At 38.8% G+C, this 20,899-nt stretch overlaps 1 protein-coding gene across 1 annotated transcript in view; it reads right to left on the bottom strand.

The window, feature by feature from the left end:
* TMEM236 (transmembrane protein 236) overlaps positions 1–18,736 on the bottom strand; it is a 37,031-nt gene extending 18,295 nt beyond the window's left edge. Inside the window, exons 1-3 of the mRNA XM_065919579.1 lie at positions 18,336–18,736; positions 7,973–8,045; positions 3,445–3,586 (exon numbers count right to left, since the gene is read on the bottom strand). Of these exons, the coding sequence (XP_065775651.1) occupies positions 3,445–3,586; positions 7,973–8,045; positions 18,336–18,592 (472 nt within the window). The 5' untranslated portion in view covers positions 18,593–18,736. The remainder of the gene's footprint in view (positions 1–3,444; positions 3,587–7,972; positions 8,046–18,335) is intronic.
* Between the last annotated feature and the right edge of the window lie 2,163 nt (positions 18,737–20,899).

Here is a 20,899-nt window from a genome sequence, read left to right as displayed (position 1 = left end):
CCCCGCAAACAGAGACCCCCTGCACCATCCACACACCTGTGACCTAACTGGGCACGTCTCCCCTGTCCAGCTCAAATACACAGCATCTTATTTATTTTAACCATATCCTAGTCTTTCTCTTCTCAACCGTTTCACTTCTGAAAAAGTCAAAACAATAATGTTTGTTGTAGCTACAAACTAGGAGGGGACTTCCCTGGTGGCCCAGGGGATAAGAATCCGCCTGCCAATGTAGGGAACACAGGTTCAATGCCTGGTCCGGGAAGATTCCAAATGCCATGGAGCAACTAAGCCTGTGTGCCACAACTGCTGAAGCCCACACACTCCAGAGGATATTCAACAGTCTAGACCAACAAATGAGACCATGGGAGATACATCTTGGGTCTAGTTTAAAAATGAGAGAGAGAATAATACAGAAAGAAGAGCGAGGAAGTCCAGTCACAAAGAGGTTGGGACCAAGCTAGCAAAATTCAGATGGAAGTGCTAAAGTGTGCTCACGTGTACTCACATATTAGTAAAAGCCACTCCCCTGTGGCTCAAATGGTAAAGAATCCGCCTGCCGTGTAGGAGACCTGCGTTTGATCCCTGGGTCTGGAAGATGCCCTGAAGAAAGGAATGGCTACCCACTCCAGTATTCTTGCCTGGAGAATTCCATGGACAGAGGAGCCTGGTGGGCTACAGTCCACCATGGGGTCACAAAAAGTCAGACACGACTGAGTGACTAACATTAGTAAAAGCAGGAGACATGCAGGCTATATCTTGTATTCTTATTGTTTGTTCACCTGACTATGACTTGACACTATTAGGTGCTATGGGCACCTGTGACATTACATGCCTTGGAGATCTGTGTTCCAGAAAATATTCCCAACTGAGCCCCAGTCTATGGGAAATGACCCACTTAGACTTTATAACATGGTACTCACTTGATACTTTGGCATTTCAACTGGTAATAGGAAGTTAGCAGAAAAGATCCCTTGGGCCAGTGAAGATTGGTTTAACCATATGTCAAATATAGAGCTTTTATTATTTTTTAAATTTAGAAAAAGAAAAATGAAGAGCAAATTTTGGTGTCTTGGAATTAAATAGTTAAGACAGTTGGGGAGGTGGGAAGGAACAGAGTGGTAATGTGGGGTTAGCAGATGCAAACTAGTATATATAGAATGGTTAACACCAAGGTCCTACTGTATAGCACAAGGAGTTATATTCAATATCCTGTGATAATGGAAAAGATATGAGATGATAAGATATGATAATGGAAAATAATATATAAAAAAGAATGTTTATATATGTACAACTGAATCATTTTGCTGTACAGAAGAAATTAACACAACACTGTAGATCACCTATACTGCAATAAATAAATATACTGATGCAAGAACAACAACCAAAGATAATTAGGCTAGTACAAGAGTATCCATTAGGTCCAAGCATTGTAGAACACCTTAGTTTCATCTAGCACAAGGTGAAAACTGCGACAACTGGTATGTATGCATTTCAAACATCTGGACGGAGCAAAGAACAGAATACATTTTCTTTACTGACACTTCCTAAGGGAAGTCAAATGAATCTGAACTCTATCCCACATCCCTATCCTACCACTTCGATGCTAAGGTAGCATATGCAATGAAACCATATTTATTCTTATGTTCAGGTTGATGTTTTATAATTTATGTTTATGAATTTACATATTAATGTTCCAGAGGATAAATGAGAATATCCCATTGATTCAAAATTCATACAATTGATTTTATTAGTAGTCTGTTAAAATGAGTATAGGAGACTATTTGAGTTCAAATTTTACACAAAAATTAAGTATACATATAATTAATATTTATAAAAATATTTTGAAAGAATGATAGTTTTTTATGTGTGACTTTATTAAAGAATGGAGCTACTTAACTCCAGGGTTAGATATTAACCCTCCTAAGTTTGAGCAGAGATGAGCTCAAGAAAGAGGTTCTTCAACTAAGAAGCAGCAATTGGACAAGATGTTCTAGAGTCTTCTCCCTAGGACTGACCTCTTCCTTGGTGTTCTCTTATTTTGATTGTTTTTTCAGCATTACTTCTGAATACAAGGAAAATTTCCCTTTAAAAGACCAAATCATCACTTAAAGTATAAAATGCCAATAACTTATGCTCAAAAATATACATGTGCATTTAAAAAAAAGAATTTTCACTAAAAACTTAGAAAGTTCACATTCACATGGAAAATACAGACTCATGAAAACCGGTCCAATTTCAAAATAGGCTTGTGTCATTAAGGAGTCTAGAAAAGTGGTCAAGGGTTTGGCAATTCTCAAACCACCTCAGTTTAAGACAAAACACTCAGTTCTGGAAGGCAGGTGTACCTGGGGAGTACCTTTTTCTCCACAGACTCATTGGCTACCACTGTCATCTTCCTGCCTTATCACCTGTGTTATTTTAAACATAACAGCCTCTCATCCCCCACCAAAGGACAAAGTGCAAAATATGAAGCTCAGAGTCTCAGATTTCATGGTGGTCTCCAATTCAGTTCTGCTTTTCAAACTGAGAAGCAAGAGTGACTAGAGGGATGGCTCACTCTTCCATAAGGAAGGGCTGGTGGCTCACCCCTGAGTCGTAAGAAATGACTGTCTAGAGTTTTCCTTCCTGGTTGTAGTAGTCACCTTATTATCCCAAAGCATTCTCCTATGAGTCACTCAATTTACCCCCACTCACCCCATCAGTCAGGGAGTGATGAACAAGACGCACCCATTTCAAATGCAGAATCTTTGCCATCCAATAACCACACCATGCAAATATTGTACATTGAACACAGATACCATCATATAAAACTAAAGTGGAGGGCAGTCATGACCGACCAAATGAAATATTCAGTTAACAAAATACTTTTTTTAAAAGGCCAATCGATATTTAGTTTCAACTGTTCCCTTTGGGAAAATGTGGCATATCTTGGTAATCTTCAGCATTTTGACAATTCACAATTATAAAGCAATTAAATTTAAAAAAACATATAAATCTCCAGGAAATATCTGCAGTAGTCATATTAACTCCCATATCAAAAGTATCCAGAATAAAAAGTGTGTTAATCACTCAGTTGTGTCCAGACTAAACTCCTTATTTATTCATCAAAACTTAAGGTTTTGAGAGAGTTCCTAAAATACAAATGTATAACAATTTACTTAGGTAATTTTCTTGTTAGAGTAAACATTAAATATTTAGTAGTCAATATTTAATAAGTTTATTCATTTATCAGTACTATCAAAATCAAAAAAAGAAATGAAAAGAACTGTATAGCTATCAAAGTAGGTTTAAAAATAATGGTATTTAGACATCTTCATTTGTAACCTTCTAACTATAATGTTAGCTCTTAATATCATAAAACATGTCAACAGATAACAGAATGGGAGAAAGTTGAATTATATGTCAAACTTTTAAAAAAATATTTGTATTTAAAAGAATACTTACTCTTTTGCCTCCCTGTAAGAGGATATATCCTGAGTTTTTCAATAATATCAACCACAATCAAGCAAGTCAGAACTAGGGAGACTGGCAGGTCAGGTAACATATCCGGTAAGATACCAGTGGAACCATTAATATTCTTTTGAACCTGTTTTCAGAAGACCATTAAGAAGCATTAAAATTTTGCACTTTCTTTGTTCACAATTCTTTGAGGAGTCTGAAAGAAGTGCTACACTAATTATACATACATTTGTTAAAAGATTAGAAGCATGGTTTTCAGCTTTTTAGGTGTTCAATCCCACAAAGTTTTGAACCATTTCTAAAGATGTCATTAGGATCCATGTTAATGGAAGACAGAACTCTATCAGTTAAAGAAAGAGTTCAGTAAATGTTCATTAACATTTAAGAGTAGGCTCCTGGAATAGTGGAAAGAGGAATCTCTCCCAACCCAACAGCTAAACAGAGCCTCTGAGAGTCCTAGCTCAAAGAGGAAGGAGACAAATATTAAAGTGTATGGTCTTCTAAGAAGAGACAGCTGGGTAAACCCAGCTAGGCTTTGGAGCACTTGCTTCATCAGTTTAAGATATCCACAAAAAACCTATGGCAAATATCAAGTTAACCGCAGTACATTAAGAGTTTTCAATACTTCTGAGGACAAGAATAAACCAAAGGTTACACCATTACCATTTCCATTCAACACTGTACTGAAGTCCTAGCCAGTATAATGAAGCGAGAGAAAGAAACAGTGTTTAAGTATTAGGAAAAAAGAGAAGCAAAATGTCATTATTCATAGACTATATGATAGTAAATGGACAAAATCTTCCTCAAAAGGATAAACTATTTCCTCATCCCCAAGACAGAAGAATTATAAAATACAATTTTTAAAAATGATATCTTTTGTTACAACCTCAATAAAATTCCAACTTTTCTGTGGAAAATGATAAGCTGATTCTAAAATGAATATGGAGATTCCTTAAAAAACTAGGAATAAAACCATCAAAGACCCAGCAATCCCACTCCTAGGCATGTACCCTGAGGAAACCAAAATTGAAAAAGATACATGTACCCCAATGTTCACTGTAGCAAATAGCTAGAACATGGAAGCAACCTAGATGTCCATCGACACATGAATGGATAAAGAAGCTGTGGTACATATATACAATGGAATATTACTCAGCCATAAAAAGGAATGCTTTTGAGTCAGTTCTAATGAGGTAGATGAACCTAAAGCCTATTATACAGAGTGAAGTAAATCAGAAAGAGAAAGATAAATATTGTATACTAACATATATACATGGAATCTAGAAAGATGGTACTGATGAATTTATTTTCAGGGCAGCAATGGAGAAACACAGAGAACAGACTTATGGACATGGAGGGAAGAGGAAGAAGGAGAGGGTGAGATGTATGGAGAGAATGACATGGAAACTTATATTACCATATGTAAAATAGATAGTCAATGGGATTGCTATATGACTCAAGGAACTCAAACAGGGACTCTGTAACAACCTAGAGGGGTGGGATGGGGAGGAAAATGGGAAGAAGGTTCAAGAGAGAGGGGACATATGTATCCCTGTGGCTGATTCATGTTGCTTTTGGCAGAAAACAACAAAATTCTGTAAAGCAATTATCTTTCAATTTAAAAAAGTGGAAAAAAAGAAAATACAAAGAGCAAGACAGTCTAGAAGAAAAGGAATACAGGAAATTTTACTCTTCTGGATACAAAGAGCTATTATAAACATGTAAGAATTAAGATATTGTAATGTTGGCACAGGAATAGAAAAGTAGGCCGTGGAACAGAACATAAAGCTCAGAATAGACTATGGACACACACATCTGATTTATTAACTACAGAGAAATGTGATAAGGACAGACATTTCAATAAATGGTGCTCAGTCTATTAGATACTATTTGGGGAAAAAAAAAAAATCCGTTACTGCACAACACACACAAAAATTAGTTATGGGTAGATTGTGAAGTTCAAAGAGAATTTCAAAATGTTATATAGGAGACTATCCTTAGGACTTCAAAGTTCAGATTCACAATACGACAAAATTATTTCAAACAAGTAACCAAAAGAAAATGCAGCAAATAAAGTGACGCAGTGGACTATTTTAAAATTAAAAGCTTCTCTCCGTCAAAATATACAATTAAGAACATGAAGTCACAGAATGAGAAGATGTTTGCAATACATAAAATCAACAAAGAGTCTGAAATCTGAATATATAAATAATTCCTCCAAATCAATTTTTAAAAGATAAGTAACACACTAGGGAAAAAATGGAATGCAAAATAGGCTCAATCTCATTAATTATTGGGGAAATGAAACTGAGAACTATAATGAAATTCAAGAATATTCTCACCAGAATGGTTAAAATAAAAAGGCTGACAACACAAGTGCTAGTGAGGATGGGGAACACAAAGACTGCTCATTCTCTGCTAGTGGAAGTCTAAATTAATACAATCTCTTTGAAAAACTGACACTGTTAGTTATAATTGAGTACTTGAACATCTTGGGATCCATCAACTCTACTCCTGCACATTTGACCAACCCAAATGCTTATATATGGCAACAAGAGACATGTTGAAGGATGTTCACAGCAGCAAAAACTGGAAACTGAAATGACCATCAAGAGTATAACTGATGGGAGTTCCCTGGTAGCCAAGTGGTTAGGATTCCAGACTTTCACTGCTGCAGTCCGGGTTCAGTCTCTGGGGAGGGAACTGAGATCCCACCAGTCAGGTGGCATGGCCAAAAAATAAAATAACATAGAGTAGAACTGATAGAGTGTGATATATTTGTAAAATGAAATACTGTACAGGAATAAACAATGAAAATGAATGAACTACATCTAAACAGAAAAACAAGAATAGCACATATTTTGAACAAAAGATACACGAGAAAGATCATAATAGATAACAATTTGATTTCCTTTTATAAAGCTTTCAAAAACAGAGAAACTAATCTGTGATATTAGGAGTAAGGTAGAAGTGACCCTTGGGATAGAAGGAAAGGTAGCCAAAAGAGATGGCCTTTAGGGAGCTGGCGAAGTTTTATTTTTTGAACTGAGTAATGTTTCCACAGGGGCTTCCTTTGTAGTATTCCATTAATATTGTCTATATTGTGTGAACTTTTCTGTTTGTGTGTTATACCTCAGTGAAAAATGAGAAAAAAGTAAAGAAAAATATACAACAATGGGTGAAACATAATGAGAAAGTTGGCCCAAAAGGGCAAACCATAGATAGTGCATCTCTGTGATAGTAGTGTTCCTTGACAGGCCATACCCTGAATTTCTGAAGCTCGTAGGAACCTCCCAAGTGCTTTACAAGGTCACTGGTGGGGAAGGAAGAGAAAATGACAAATCAAGATTAAAATACTCGTGTGTTGCAGTTTGATGCAAAGTTCATCTCTGTAGCCTTCTGAGGTTATTCTGTGTGTTCATATACTGTCCTACTGCTGCATCTAGGACACGTTCCAAAGTCATGTGATTTCTAATGATGTCATCCATTACCCGGTATACATCTCTCTTGTAGCACTAAGCAGACCTACTCTTGCTGCCTGTTTTTTTGCTCTCTACCATCAGTTAAAAAATTACTGAAGGCTGTGCATGTGTGCTGTCACTTCAGACGTGTCCAACTCTTTGCGACCCCATGGACTGTAGCCCACCAGGCTCCTCTGTCCTTGGAATTCTCCAGGCAAGAATACTGGAGTGGGTTGCCATTCCCTTCTCCAGGGAGTCTACCTGACCCAGAGATGGAACCGTCTCCTGAGGTTCTTGCATTGCAGGCAGGTTCTTTACTGCTGAACCACCAGGGAAGCTCACTGAAGGCCAGAGACTGTCAAATTTTCTGAGTGCTCTATCCTCAGGATCTAATTTCATGTAATATGCACTTAGTGACTATCTACTCAACATGTAAATGAAAATTTTATTAATAAATTTAAAAACTACATCTTTCAAGCACCTTACAAATTATAAGATTAGCAGGGCATTCTGCTTTGAACTATCTGGGTAATAAGAGTTCTCACAGCCTGAAAGTTGTATCTGTAATATTCCTGTCCTGCAGACACCCATCCATCAGAGTCCCTTGGGAGCTGCCTTTGGTTGAAACATGAATTCAAATTTATTTTCAAATAAAAATCACATGCAAATTATTTGGCAACAGATATCAAAGATCTTATCGTGTGAGTGGTTGTTCCCTGAGATACTGTTCTATTCTCTTTAGAACCAAGAACACTCATGAAAAACATCAGGTTAGAAGAAACAAAATGTGGATCTTCTCTCAAATTCCTTGCTTTTTTATTATTTTCAAGTGACATTCCTTTCTCCCCACCCCCCTATACAAACACAGTAGATTTTTAAAAAGTGGCTGCTAGACCTTCCTCCAAAATGACAGAGATAACAATGATCTAAGACTGGAGAAAATCAACTTTAAGAAACTTGTTGGGCATACCACTCTGTGAAATTTTAAGCACAGGGGGACATTCTAAAATCTCAAAATCTTATAGGCAGGAGAAGAAATCAAAATTCCATACCTCAGTCACTGCTATAGAAAAGCTGAAGCTGGGAAGCGTGGTGAGTACTACACACATCATCATAACAGGTCTCCTAGCAAAGGAGAAAAAATAAGCAAAAGCAATAATGTACAAGATCAACAGTTCCTGTTACATTCTGCCAATTGTGCAGTTCCTGCACTCCTTTATAGTTTTTCTAAGAAGCCACTGCTTCCCTATTTCCATTTCCCAAATGTTTGAGTATGGCAAAGGGGAACACACAAAAAGCCAGGATGTTTTTCTAGAAGAAGAGGGTGAAAGGTTTCCAAATAATTAACAAACCATCGATGGCTAAAAGTATCACAGTGCAAGACAAATGACGTTCAGTACTTTCATAATTCATTCATTAGAATCCTGTCCAACACGTCAGGCTCTGGTGACCAGTTGGAAAAGAAAGAACAGCATGACTCTCTCTACGGATACTATACCCCATGCTGCAAAACTGATCTTTCAAAAAATAAATTAGAAATCATATACCATTAGTTAAAGGTGACAAAGTGAAAACATCTAGATTTTTCTTACCTGAGGGGAAAAATTTATATATATATAAATACATAAAAATCACATAGTTTTTCATATTTGTTTTTGGACCACCTTTTAAGCCTTGCCTGGAGAATTCCATGGACAGGTCATGTGGTCACAAAGGGTCAGACACAACTGAGTGACTAACAACTTTAACTTTTTAAGCCTTGCACAATCAAGCAACCAAATAGTTATTGAGATATAACATATAAATATTTTATGACAGAGAGAATTAACACATATATTTAGCATTATCAATTTACAGGAAGATATTGCAAAATACACTCAAATTTTTCTATAATGAACTATTTACCTCCTCTCTCCTTAGTTAAATATACATTATACTAATTACATTTATAGTATAGTGTGTATTAAAGCACACAGTGTTGGAGTCTTTCAGAAGACTAAGAATTTCTGCCTGCCATGTCCCTTTACTCCAGCCCCATCCTAGATTTTCTAGGTATAGACATAAGATAGGGGTGAGATAGCCCAACTCTCATAGCCAGACCCAGAACAACCTGCTAAAACTAGAGGTATGATGAAATTTAAAAATTGGTAGCTTTGCCTCTTTCTCTGAGCCCAGATGGAGATTCCTGAAGCACTCAGCTCTCTGAGGCTGGCAAGGGCATTCACAGAGTCCTCTTCTCAGCTTCACCTCTAAGAGTACCTCAGGAATTACTCTGGCACCTCTTCTTTACCTGTGTTATTTCCCGTGATTATCTCAGCCAATCCCATCATTTAAACACCACCCACTCGCCCAGGACTTGCAAATAGATTCTAGAATATATACAATGGCCTCTGTCCTGAGATCTGGAGTTGGACACACACCTATCTATTTGGTACCTCCATTGGATGTCTAATAGACAACTCAGGCTTAACAGGCCTGAAAAAGAACCCATACTCATTCCAGTCATCATCCAATCCTGCATGATTTGCTGCCTAAGTGCATTTCAAATCCTCATCCGCTAACACAGTAGCTCACTCACTGTCATCTCTTATCTGCAGTGCTTCGTAACCAGTTTCCTGGTAGTGTTTCTATTCTTGCCAAGCAATATTTTTCCCACAAAGCAAACATCTAATTTTGTAAATGGAAAACACACCTTACTACTCAGCTCAAAATCACCAGGTCTGGGAGGAGTGGGGAGTGGGGAGTTAATGTTTAATGGCTATAGAGCTTCAGTTTTTCCAAACAAAGAAGCTTCTGTGGATGGATGGTAGCACACCAGTGTGGATGTACTTAATGCCCATGAGCTCTGCAATTAAAAATTGTTAAGATGGTAGGTTTTATGATTGGTGTATTTTACCACAAAATATACTTATTTGTGGATTTAATAAATTTTCTAAAAATCTCCAGTGGATAAGTAATTAAAATAAAATTCAAACCTAGCACCACTGTCTACATGTTCTCCATGATGTGGTTTCTCTTATTTCTTTTACTCTCTTCACTTAGAATGATCTGCCCCTTTCCCAACATCCACTTGACCCCACCATACTAATAACATCTAATAACATACTAATAACATCTTGTTATTCTGTGATCATACCAACCTTGTCCCACCTTCCAGATTTACACTAGCTATCCTTTTTTGACAGGGAGTCTCTGGATGATAGACCTAGTCTAGATCATAGATCTTTCATGTCTGACTCCTGTTTGCCTATATCCAAGGTAAGTTCCATGGGACAAGGTGCCTTATCTAAGGTGTTCATTACTTTATCTCCAGCATTTAGAACAATATTTCCAAACCATCTTTATACAATAAACTTTCTGGGAATCTGGTAAATCCTATGGACCCTTCTCAGAATAGAATTTTTAAGTGCATAAAATACATAGACTTATACAACAAAGTAATGAGGCTGAAAGACAGTTATACACATTCTTTTAAAACTTTGATTTAGTAATTTACATACCTCAGAGTAGGAAACAGCAACCCACTCCAGTTTTCTTTTCTGGAAAATTCCGTGGACAGAGGAGCCTGGCAGGCTATAGTCCACGGGGCCATAAAGGGTCAGACACGACTAAGCAACTGAGCACACAGGCAATATGCACACCTAAGAACATACTGTCTTATTTTCTTTGACACACTCATATCCATATTGCAAAGGATGCAGGAAAGATGGGGGAGCACATTCTGGAGAAAACACTAAGGGTGTGGCTCGTGAATCCAATCAACAATCTCAGTAGAAACACTAACAGCTTACTCTGAAGGGCGACAGAGACAGGACAAAATGAAGAAAGGCTGTGAGACTTCCAGGATACAATAGGCAGGAAATGGGCTAATACAGAGCTGCACCGTGCCATGTGTGCATGCTCAGTCCTGCCCAGTTCCTCGCGACCCCACAGACTGTAGCCCACCAGGCTCCTCTGACCATGAGATTTCCCAGGCAAGAATACCGGAGTGGTCTGCCATTTCCTTCTCCAGGGGATCTTACCGACCCTAGGATTGAATCCACATCTCCTGCATTGGCAGGTGGGTTCTTTACCACTGAGCCATCTGCTAAGCCCAATACAGAGCCATTTGGCTGCAGAGATGTGCTATCATCAACAAAAGGGAAGAATGACTCGGATGATGCCACAGAGGCCAGGGAAGCTGCCACTGCTACCATGGGCCCAGGGGTTCCCTCCTCAGATGCAGAAGCAGGCCTGCTGCCCGTGGCTCAGAGGGTGGAGCCCTCACCCTGATAGGTCCAGAGGACAGAGTGTCCACACACACAGGTTGGTTGTCAAGCCTTAAACCTTAGAACTGCTGGCTAAAACCAACATACAGGCAGACCTTGTTTTGCTGCATTTCACATTACTGTGCTCTGTAATAAACTGAAGGTTTGTGGTTATCACAGAGAGTACACTCAGACATTAACAAGTCAGCTAGCATCCCAAGGAGACATTATGAAGAGTAAAAGGTTCAGAAATCACAGGACAAGGAGAATAACTGATGGGACTTGGACACTGGAGAAAACTTCTTAGCAGACTAAATGGGATGTGGCTGAAATGGCTGTGATGAGCTCATCTTCAAATATTTGAAAAGCTTCGGTATAGACACAGTGAGCTCAGACAGGAAGTCACCCTTAGAGACACAATGTGGAGAGCTGTCATCACACAAGCAACAGTTTATGAGAGCTGACGAGAGAGCATGAAAAGCTATAAAAGGGGACATGTATTCGTATAGCTGAATCACTTTGCTGTACATCTGAAAATAACAGAACACTGTAAATCAACTATACTCTAATCTTTTTTTTTTTTTTAAAAAGGGAGAAAAAAATGTCATGCTACTGAAAGTGATCATTAGATGTGGCTAATTAATTGCTGGTAGCCATGCCAGCATGATTTCATAACAAGGACAGTACTCTGAAATTGGTGAGTGTTGAATCACTGAAAATTGGCTGATTGACTGATTGACTGAAACCAAAATTTTCTTCTTCTTCTTCTTTTTAAAAAATCTTTTAACCCCACCATGCAGCACCTGGGATCTTAGTTCCCCAACCAGGGATTGAATATGGGCTCCCTGTGGTTACAGCATGGAGTCCAAACCACTGGACAGGGTATTCCCAGAAGCCAAACTTTTCTATGCAAATTAAAATATGCAATCTCCAAATTAATTATGCTCGACACATAAAAAAGAAAATCAATAAAAAGGGAAAATCAGGGGGCAATGGGTAGGGCTCCCAGCCATGGCCAAATTCATTGGCATCTAAGGCAGGGCATAGGATGTGATATCTACAAAGAAGACGGGAAGGAAGCTACACATGGCAGAGTTTATTTCAATACAAGGAAATTAGGAAGACTATTCTCATAATTGCTTCCCAGGTGCCACTAGTGGTAAAGAATCTGCCTGCCAATGCAGGAGATGCAAGAGATGTGGGTTCAATCCTTTGGTCAGGAAGATCCTCTGGAGAAGGAAATGGCAACCTACTCTAGTATTCTTGCCTGAAAAATTCCATGGGCAGTGGAGCCTGGTGGGATACAGTCTATGGGGCCCAAACAGTTGGACATAACTGAGCGAGTGAGCACAACACTACACATTCTTATAATTAGAGACACAAAAAGTCATGAAGCTCCTTTTAAATCAGAGACAGACTGTCTGTTTTGTGAGAAATAGTGTGATAGATGGACACTAAGGTGTCTTCAGCTTTCAGATGATCCCAACACTGAATTCTAAAAGCAAGGGGAAGAGTAGAGTTTTAGAGGTGGCACTGAAATGCAGGCAACATTCTTCAAGAAGGTTATTACTCTGTCAACAAGAACACGGAGGGGATGAGAGGGACAGAGAGGCAAAAGGCAAGGACAGCTGTTGGTGAAGGTCATCAGAGACCCAGGAGGTTCATAAAATGCTCTCCGTGCCTCCTTGAGCAAAAGTGACCAGAACAAGGGATCTGACCCTGGACATGAATAGATCAAAAGTTGGCGAGCCATGCCAGAGACTCAAGTGCACAGTGGCCCTGGAAATCAGTGCCTGACTGGGGTGAGGAAAAGAGTCATGAGAACAAGATGCTGAGTCGATAGAGACGAAAGAGGAAGAACTCATGGAATCTGGTGACTGACTGCATATGCAGGAGAGAAAAGCAAACGTGAATCCACTCCTGCTGACTGACTGGAGGTGGTGGGACAAGTAGAGAAAGTCTGTGGTCAAGGACAAGAAAATGATCAGTCTTGAGATTTTCAGAAGATGATAGACAGACTGAGAGAAAGAGGGTTCTCTGGGAAGAAGTAACTGTTAAGCACCACTGGTTATCTCCTGGCAATTCACCCATGACCACCTTGGGGGTGCTGGAAAGAGTGAGCTCCGCCTCCTCGGGTGAGCCGGTCACTCGTGTGTGTTGCTGAGCCCCGAGACAAATGGGGTCGGTCTTGACTCCCTACTCACTGGCCAGGTGGTCTTTTAACCTCTGTGCCCCAATTTCCTCACTCATAAGATGAACACTGTAAATGTTCTCCTTCATAAAAGTTAGAGAATTAACTAAAATAACACAGGCAGTGTGTTTACAACTCTTCTTGGTACATGGTAATTGTTTGATCAATATTTACTCTTATTTTACTATGATGACAACTAGAACTATTACTGCTATGACTTCCACTGCCACCAGAAACAAATCAACAGCAAATCTTGCAGTGTAAGTAAAAGATGTCAACAAAGGAAAATGTTCCAATTGGAGTCTTTCTAACTTGGCACTGCCCAGGATGGCTGACATGTCTGAGGCAGGGGTTCCCCAACCTCCAGGATCTAATGTCTGATGATCTGAGGTGGAGCTGATGTAATAATAATAGAAATAAAGTGCACAATAAATGTAATGTACTTGAGTCATCACAAAACCATACCCCACCATCCTAGTCCACAGAAAAATTGTCTTCCTGGTGCCTGGTGCCACAAAGGTTGTGGATGGCTGACTAAAGGAATCATACTCTGCAAGACTTGACAGAATTCCTAAAATATCACCCCAAACCAGTCTGGGAACCCCTAAAAGTCTTCTAGGATTATCCTTCCCCAAGGTACCCTCTCTGAGTAAATCTACTTCAGTTTCAGGTTAGTCTGTAGCTCAACAATTTCACCCATTCACTGATTAGTCTATAGCTCAATGGCTTCACCCATTCTGTGATATCCTAGGCAAAGTTTCCTCTTATTTACTGGGATATAAAATTTGGTGTGTATATAAAGGGTTTTTCTTCTTTTCCTCAAAACCATGCCCCTAATTTATTATAAATTATGACAGGCATCCCTAAAAAGAACAGTCATTCCAAAAGAATGAGGAAGTGTTTAACAAGAGTAAAAGAAAGAACACCGGATTAAAGTTCAGACTTCTGTTGGTTTAGAGTGTGTCCGAAACTTTCTGACCTTGTTTCCTCCCTTATAAAATGACAATTATATCCATTCCCTCAACTTTACAACACTGAGTGCAGGTCAAATGAGAAAATGAAACATAAAATCACACTCTAGTAGAGAATAGTCTTGCGGTTGCCAAGAGGGAGAGGATTGGGGGAGGACTGGACTGGGAATGTGGTATTAGCAGCTGCAAACTATTATATATAGTATGGATAAACAACAAGGTCCTACTGTATACCACAAGGAACTATATTCAATATCCTGAGATAGAGACTTCCCTAGTGGTCCAGTGGCTAAGACTCCACACTCACAGTGCAGGGGGCCCAAGTTGGATCCCTGGACAGGAAACTAGATTCTGCATGCTGCAATAATTGAAGATTTCACATGCCAGAACTAAGATCTGGCAGAGCCAAATTAAATAAAATATATATCCTGAAACAAACCATAATGGAAAAGAATATAAAAATATGTATGTATATGTATAACTGAATCACTTTGCTGTATAGCAGAAATTAACACAATATTATAAATCAACCATGGAAAGTGAAAGTGTTAGTCACTCAGTCATGTCCAACTCTTTGCAACCCCATGTTGCAGGCAAGAATACTGGAGTGGGTAGTCATTCCCTTCTCCAAGGGATCTTCCTGACCCAGAGATCGAACCCAGGTTTCCTGCATTGCAGGCAGATTCCTTACCATCTGAGTTACCATTCTTCAATTCTAAAAAATAAGTAGAATCATGCTATGTAGAGAATAGAATCACAAAATATAAGATATTCATCATTTCACTCTATTGACCTTCACTACTCTCAAAGGATAAAAGAAACCTAGAAGATTCTCTGGATACACAGAGTATCACTTCTAGAATTTTCTTCAGCTTTATCATCACTTCTCAGAGTCATTCTGAGGATTAAACCAGATCATGTTTTCAATGGAGATATTAAATTCAGCCTGAGAGAACAACACTAACATTTACCAGGTCCTTACTAGGTGCTAGGCATTGTGCTCAGAAGTTTTCATGCATAATCTTACTCAGTTTCTTAAAACAATCCAATAAAGAAACATTTTGCTCATAAGAAAACTAAAACTTAAAAGAATTTAAAGGATGATCTCAAAATCAGGGCCAATGCTGGAATTTCAATTCAGATCTGCAGCCTTCAGCCACAATGTCAGGAATTCACTAGCTGGATGACTCACTCTCTCCTGAATACCATCCACATAGGAACCATGGCACCAGTGTGGATGTACAGACAGATTCTCAAATAGGCCCATCAACAATGTAGTTGTGAAAGCTAAGAATCTATGAAATCTCACATAAACAACTATTTAAGTATTCTTCAAAAATAATTCATACTTTCAATTCCTACTTTCTGTAATAGCAATTATTTTTGCATCATTTTCCTCTAGAAATCAAGTTATATGACACACACTATGTTACCACATATATTAAAATATTCTATACACATTTTTGGGGATCACATATAATATCCAAATATATATCTTTAGGGAAGATGTATTCTAATGACACTAGAAAAATTGCAATGTTTTTGAAACATACTTAACATTCAAAGTCAGAAAGAATATTTTAAAAGTTGCATAAGGTGGAAGAAATAGCACAGAATCAGACCACTCTGGGCTCACAAATTCCAGCTCCACTAGTTATAAACTTTATCACTAGCCAAAGTTAATCATTTCTTCAAGTTTCCATTTCTTCATCTATACAACAAGACTATTAGTGGATACCTCACTGGGTTGTCATAAAGTCTAACAGTGTGGAATGTGTAAGGTTCCTAGAATAGTACTCAGTAACAATTTCTTCTTTTCTAGGCCAGTAAGCGATAACAATGGCTCGTAAAAGAGGTCATGGAGGGAACAGTTTCACTGAAATCATAGATAACATGCCATCCACCTAAAACTATTTAGAATACTCATGACCAACCACACCCACAAACAGAAATGAAAGACTGAAAGAGTATTTTCCAAAAGGAATCACTGAAAGATGTAATTATTGTGGCAGCCCAAGACAACTTAGCACAAGGGAAGTGGCTGGACCAGGTGTACAAACAAAAACAACAAACAAAAGCACAGACCCTAAGGAGTAGAAAGATTGCTCTCTTTCCTTTCAATTGCTCCCAGAGATTGGGACCTCACCCTTCAAAGAAGCAGTTCAGGGTAGTGGTTAGAAAGACCAACCACAGAATCAGATGGACATGGGTCCAAAGTACAGGCCTTTCACTTACTTGTCAGCTGACCGCGTTAAGTTTCTTAACCTCTGTAATCTTCAGTTTCCTCTTGGGAATAATAAACTCAAAAAAAGACATACTTCACAAGGTGGTATGCAATGAAATGAAACTGATAAATTCATATTATAGTACATAATAAGTAATCAGTAGAGAAGTAATTATAGCTTAATAATAATATTTTTTCAAGTTTTTTAGGTGGACCATTTTCAATGTCTTTATTGAATTTGTTACCATATTGCTTCCGTTTTATGTTTTGGCTTTTTGAACATGAGGCATGTGGAATCTTAGCTCCCACAAAATAATAATAAGCAATATGGGAAGGTTTGCTGCATGAATGATATTCAGACCTAAAAGGTCCTAGGGATTAAGCCAATGCAGAAAAAGATAAGAGAGCACCTTCCTGGGCTGGTGTGGCCAGCTTCCTACTGGTTTACTCCTGTTGTCATTTAGACCCTCCCTATCCCCTCAAACACTTCCTGGCCTGGTCAGGAGTCTTCAACAGTTGAAGCAACTCCTAGCAGGTATGAGGGGTGGAGGGCCCAGCTCAGCTTAGTTGATCTTGAGGATTTGGGTCAAGAGTTGGAAAACACCTAAACCCCACTGATGAAAGCAATGCCAACCACATGCTTTATTTTCAGAAACCACTCAGGACGTCTGCCCTCCGGGAACTGAAAGTCTCCTGGTGGGTTCGGGGGTGACATCCTGGGCCCCACCCAGGATCTGGCCCACCCTCCCTACAGTGTTTCTCACTATACAGATGTATAGCTTTATCTATTATTTTTACATTTCTGCCCTTGCTTGAATTAAAATTCCCAGCTCTTCGCTTGTCAAATGTATTCTATGTATCTCAGATGACAAGAATCAGATCTGAAGATTTAAAAGGAAAACTACATTAGGACCAGAGATTATTTGTTTTTAATTCCTTTACATGGATCAATATAGTCATTAAACTATGAGTTCAATCCTTATTAAGCCATGATTTATTTAAAATATTTCTGTATTATTATTTGAATACTTACCCTTCTTACCATGAAGGTAATAGAATTTATCAACACAATCAAAGTATTATTATTTTTATTTTTTAAATCTAAATAATGGAACCAGTTTGCTTAAAAATTTTAGCTGGCTAAAGATCAAAGGGTGCCTTATAGTTATAAAACATTGCAATGTAAACATTTACACATTACTTTCAGCTTTATACAACAGAAAAATTATACATTAGAATCTTACGATTATGGTTTCTATAAATTAACTATGATAACTTTGCACACTTTAGTGTACAGAGGAATTAGTACAAAAACAATCACTACTCAGAGTACCAGAGTCTTGGGAATACATGTAAATTGCAATTATCAGTCAGCAAAAAAATGACTCTTAAAAAAAATATATGGAAAGAGACTTCTCTGGTGGTCCAATGGTTAAGACTTTGCCTTCAAATGCAGCAGGTGTGGGTTCAATTCCTGGTCAGGGAGCTAAGATCCCATATGTCATGGCCAAAAAACCAAAACATAAAACAGAATCAATATTATAAAAAATTCAGAAAAGACTTAAAAAAAATAGTCCACATCAGAAAAATATTATTTAAAAATATAGAAGATACTTCCATACTTCATACAACTATGAATACATTGATTGAAACAGTGGTTATTACTTATCTTAATCTCACATTACACACCTGTGTGTTATGCTAGCATCCATGCCCAGAGAACAAGACAATCTCTTTGAAAGCATCCCAGGGGGTCCCTGCGAAAGAATTCTTTTTACTCACCATCCTTTGATTTTTTGGTAAAGATGACGTTTCTTGTACAAGAGAATTTTCACGGGAACCCAAATCAAGAGAGTCACTGAAGCTACATAAGCAATTGAACAGCAAACAATCAGCCAATAACGTGTTTTGTCAGGCGGATGCCTTGTGGTGTAGTAGGCAACAGCAAACTGTTCCATTATCACCAACGTAGGGACACAGAAAGCAGTAAACTCAAGCAGCTCAAACACCAGCAGCTTGATTAGTTTTCCCGAAGCCATCCTGGGAGGCTGAGCACCCGGAGACCACACTCTCCTCCTCTGACTGTGAGCAGCATATGGACGCACAGATACTGAACTGGGGTCAAGTTCCTTGTACTAGAATCACTCACCAGTGACTTTATTCTTTTATTGACCCTCATATGGTTCAGTGATCTTCCAACTTAACAACCGAGGTCTCTTAAAGAAACAGAGCCGTCATGGAAGTGATCACTTAATGTGTTTGCAGATCCATTACTAGAAGTCAAATGAATTTCAGAATATGCTTCGGAGCATCAGTAAAAGTGGGGTCTTTTAATGTAGTCTTTATCGTGAATTTGAGCACAAAAAACCACTTATTTAATATTTAACACTTGTTAAGTAGAACCATTGCAATAATATAATTTTAGAGTTAAAAAAGAGGAAAAGACATAATCCGATCCCCTATTTTTACAACTGAGCAGATCCAGCAGATTTTAGAGTTAAAAAAGAAGAAAAGACATAATCCAATCCCCTATTTTTATAACTGAGCAGATCCAGAGAAATACCCAAAGCTTGAGTCTTTGTCTAAGACAGCAACCTCTCATTTCTCTTCAAAATGCATGAAAAGGGAGTTTGGATTCACTTTGCCAATTTCCCAACCAGATTTCTTCCTAGTACTTGAAATATTTATTTGTTCTTGCACAATTAATTGCTATGCAACACAGACTAACATTATTTTTATTTTGCAGGTCAGGAAACTAACGATGATATGAGAAACTTGTTATCAGGATCAATACATGAAGAGTTATCTATATCTAGTTTAAAAACATATCAAATATTTAAAAGACAATTATACCCATGAATATCTTTCCTTCGCACAAGCCACTTTGAGCAGCTGTGATGAGCATTCCACTGGGTGTGGGGTGGTTCAATGTACGTGTGACAAAGAGTCCTTCCCTGAAAACCCTCACAATCCATAGAGGAAACAAACCTACAGGCAACAAAAAATAACTGCAGTCAGAAGTCTAACCTAAATGCCATGATACCACAGAGGAGAGCTTCCTCTTTGGTTTTGGGAAGGGGAGGGAAAGATAATGATGATGCAAACAGATGGTGGGTGTTGGGGTGTCAGTGACATTTCAGGCAGAAAAAAACAACTGGGAGGGAGGCATGATGGTGAAGTCTGGAGTGGCATGGCAGGAACACAGGGGAAGGTGATGCTAGGAAAATCAGCTGGACTCAGAACACCCATATCCCATGAAGGATGTGTGTGTGTGTGTGTGCGTGTGTAAATGTGTGTGTAAAAACGCATTTTCTAAACAGAGGAATCAGCTGACTATTTGGAAAGGAGGGACAGTGCAGATGTGAAGGCAGGGCTGGAGTGGTATGGACCTAGAGATGGGGAAGCCACCTGGAAGCCACAGAGGAGCCTACACAAGACAAAGCCTTAGCTACCACAAGTGGTACGGGGGTGATGCACTCACACGGGCTGGTCTAATCCCTCCTGTCTGCCGGCTTCATCGGATGGCACCCCTGTGCCTGTGTCTGACTGAGACACGTCACATTTCTCTTGGCTTCTGTGTCTCAAGGCCCTTTTCAGAAGGGATTCCATAGTTGCTTGGTTCTTGGGATGCACCTAGGATTCTGGGGGTGGCTCTGAGGATTCACACCTCCTGCCCTCCCACGGCAGGATAATCAGACACAAGGTTCCTTGAGCTCCTAGGTGCTTCTCTTTGACCTTGCCACCACTGACTTGTAGCAAAGGACTTCCCTGGTGGTCCAGTGGTTACGAATCCACGCTTCCACTGCAGGGGGTGCAGGTTTGATCCCTGGTTGGGGAACTGGGATCCCACATGCTGCCCAGCACGAACAATAATAATAATAATCAAGTGCAGCAGAAGTCCTCTATATGAAAAAAGACACCTGGAAGAAAGGTGGCAAGAATACAAAAGGATGGAGCAGTAAAGCATCTAAGCAGCAGTTCTGTTGGCAACTGTTTCTAATAGCATACCATTGACATCAATTCTCTGTTATTGTCCCTGAAAAATTTTCTATTTAAATTATACTGGATACAGACTAGATTTTAACCTCCTAACCCTGGGTCTTGGGTCATCTAGTGCTACAATGTATTATAATTTCTTCCACAAATTTTGTCACTAACTGGAATTGTGATCTGAGAATTTAAAGACAGTTGTTGAATAAAAAACAGTCTGGCTCTTACCTGAACTGGAATTCTATTCATTTCCATATATGGCAATTGAAAACTGACACTCTATTTCTCATCTATCATCGTCCTCCAGTTCCTATTTTCTCTTTAACTTTAGCCTCAAAGATAACACCAAGTGTGTT

This window comes from Muntiacus reevesi, chromosome 2, assembly GCF_963930625.1.
Source record: "Muntiacus reevesi chromosome 2, mMunRee1.1, whole genome shotgun sequence".
NCBI lineage: Eukaryota > Metazoa > Chordata > Mammalia > Artiodactyla > Cervidae > Muntiacus > Muntiacus reevesi.
Note: the sequence above shows the minus strand (reverse complement) of the source record. Positions and strands in the feature narration are given on the sequence as shown.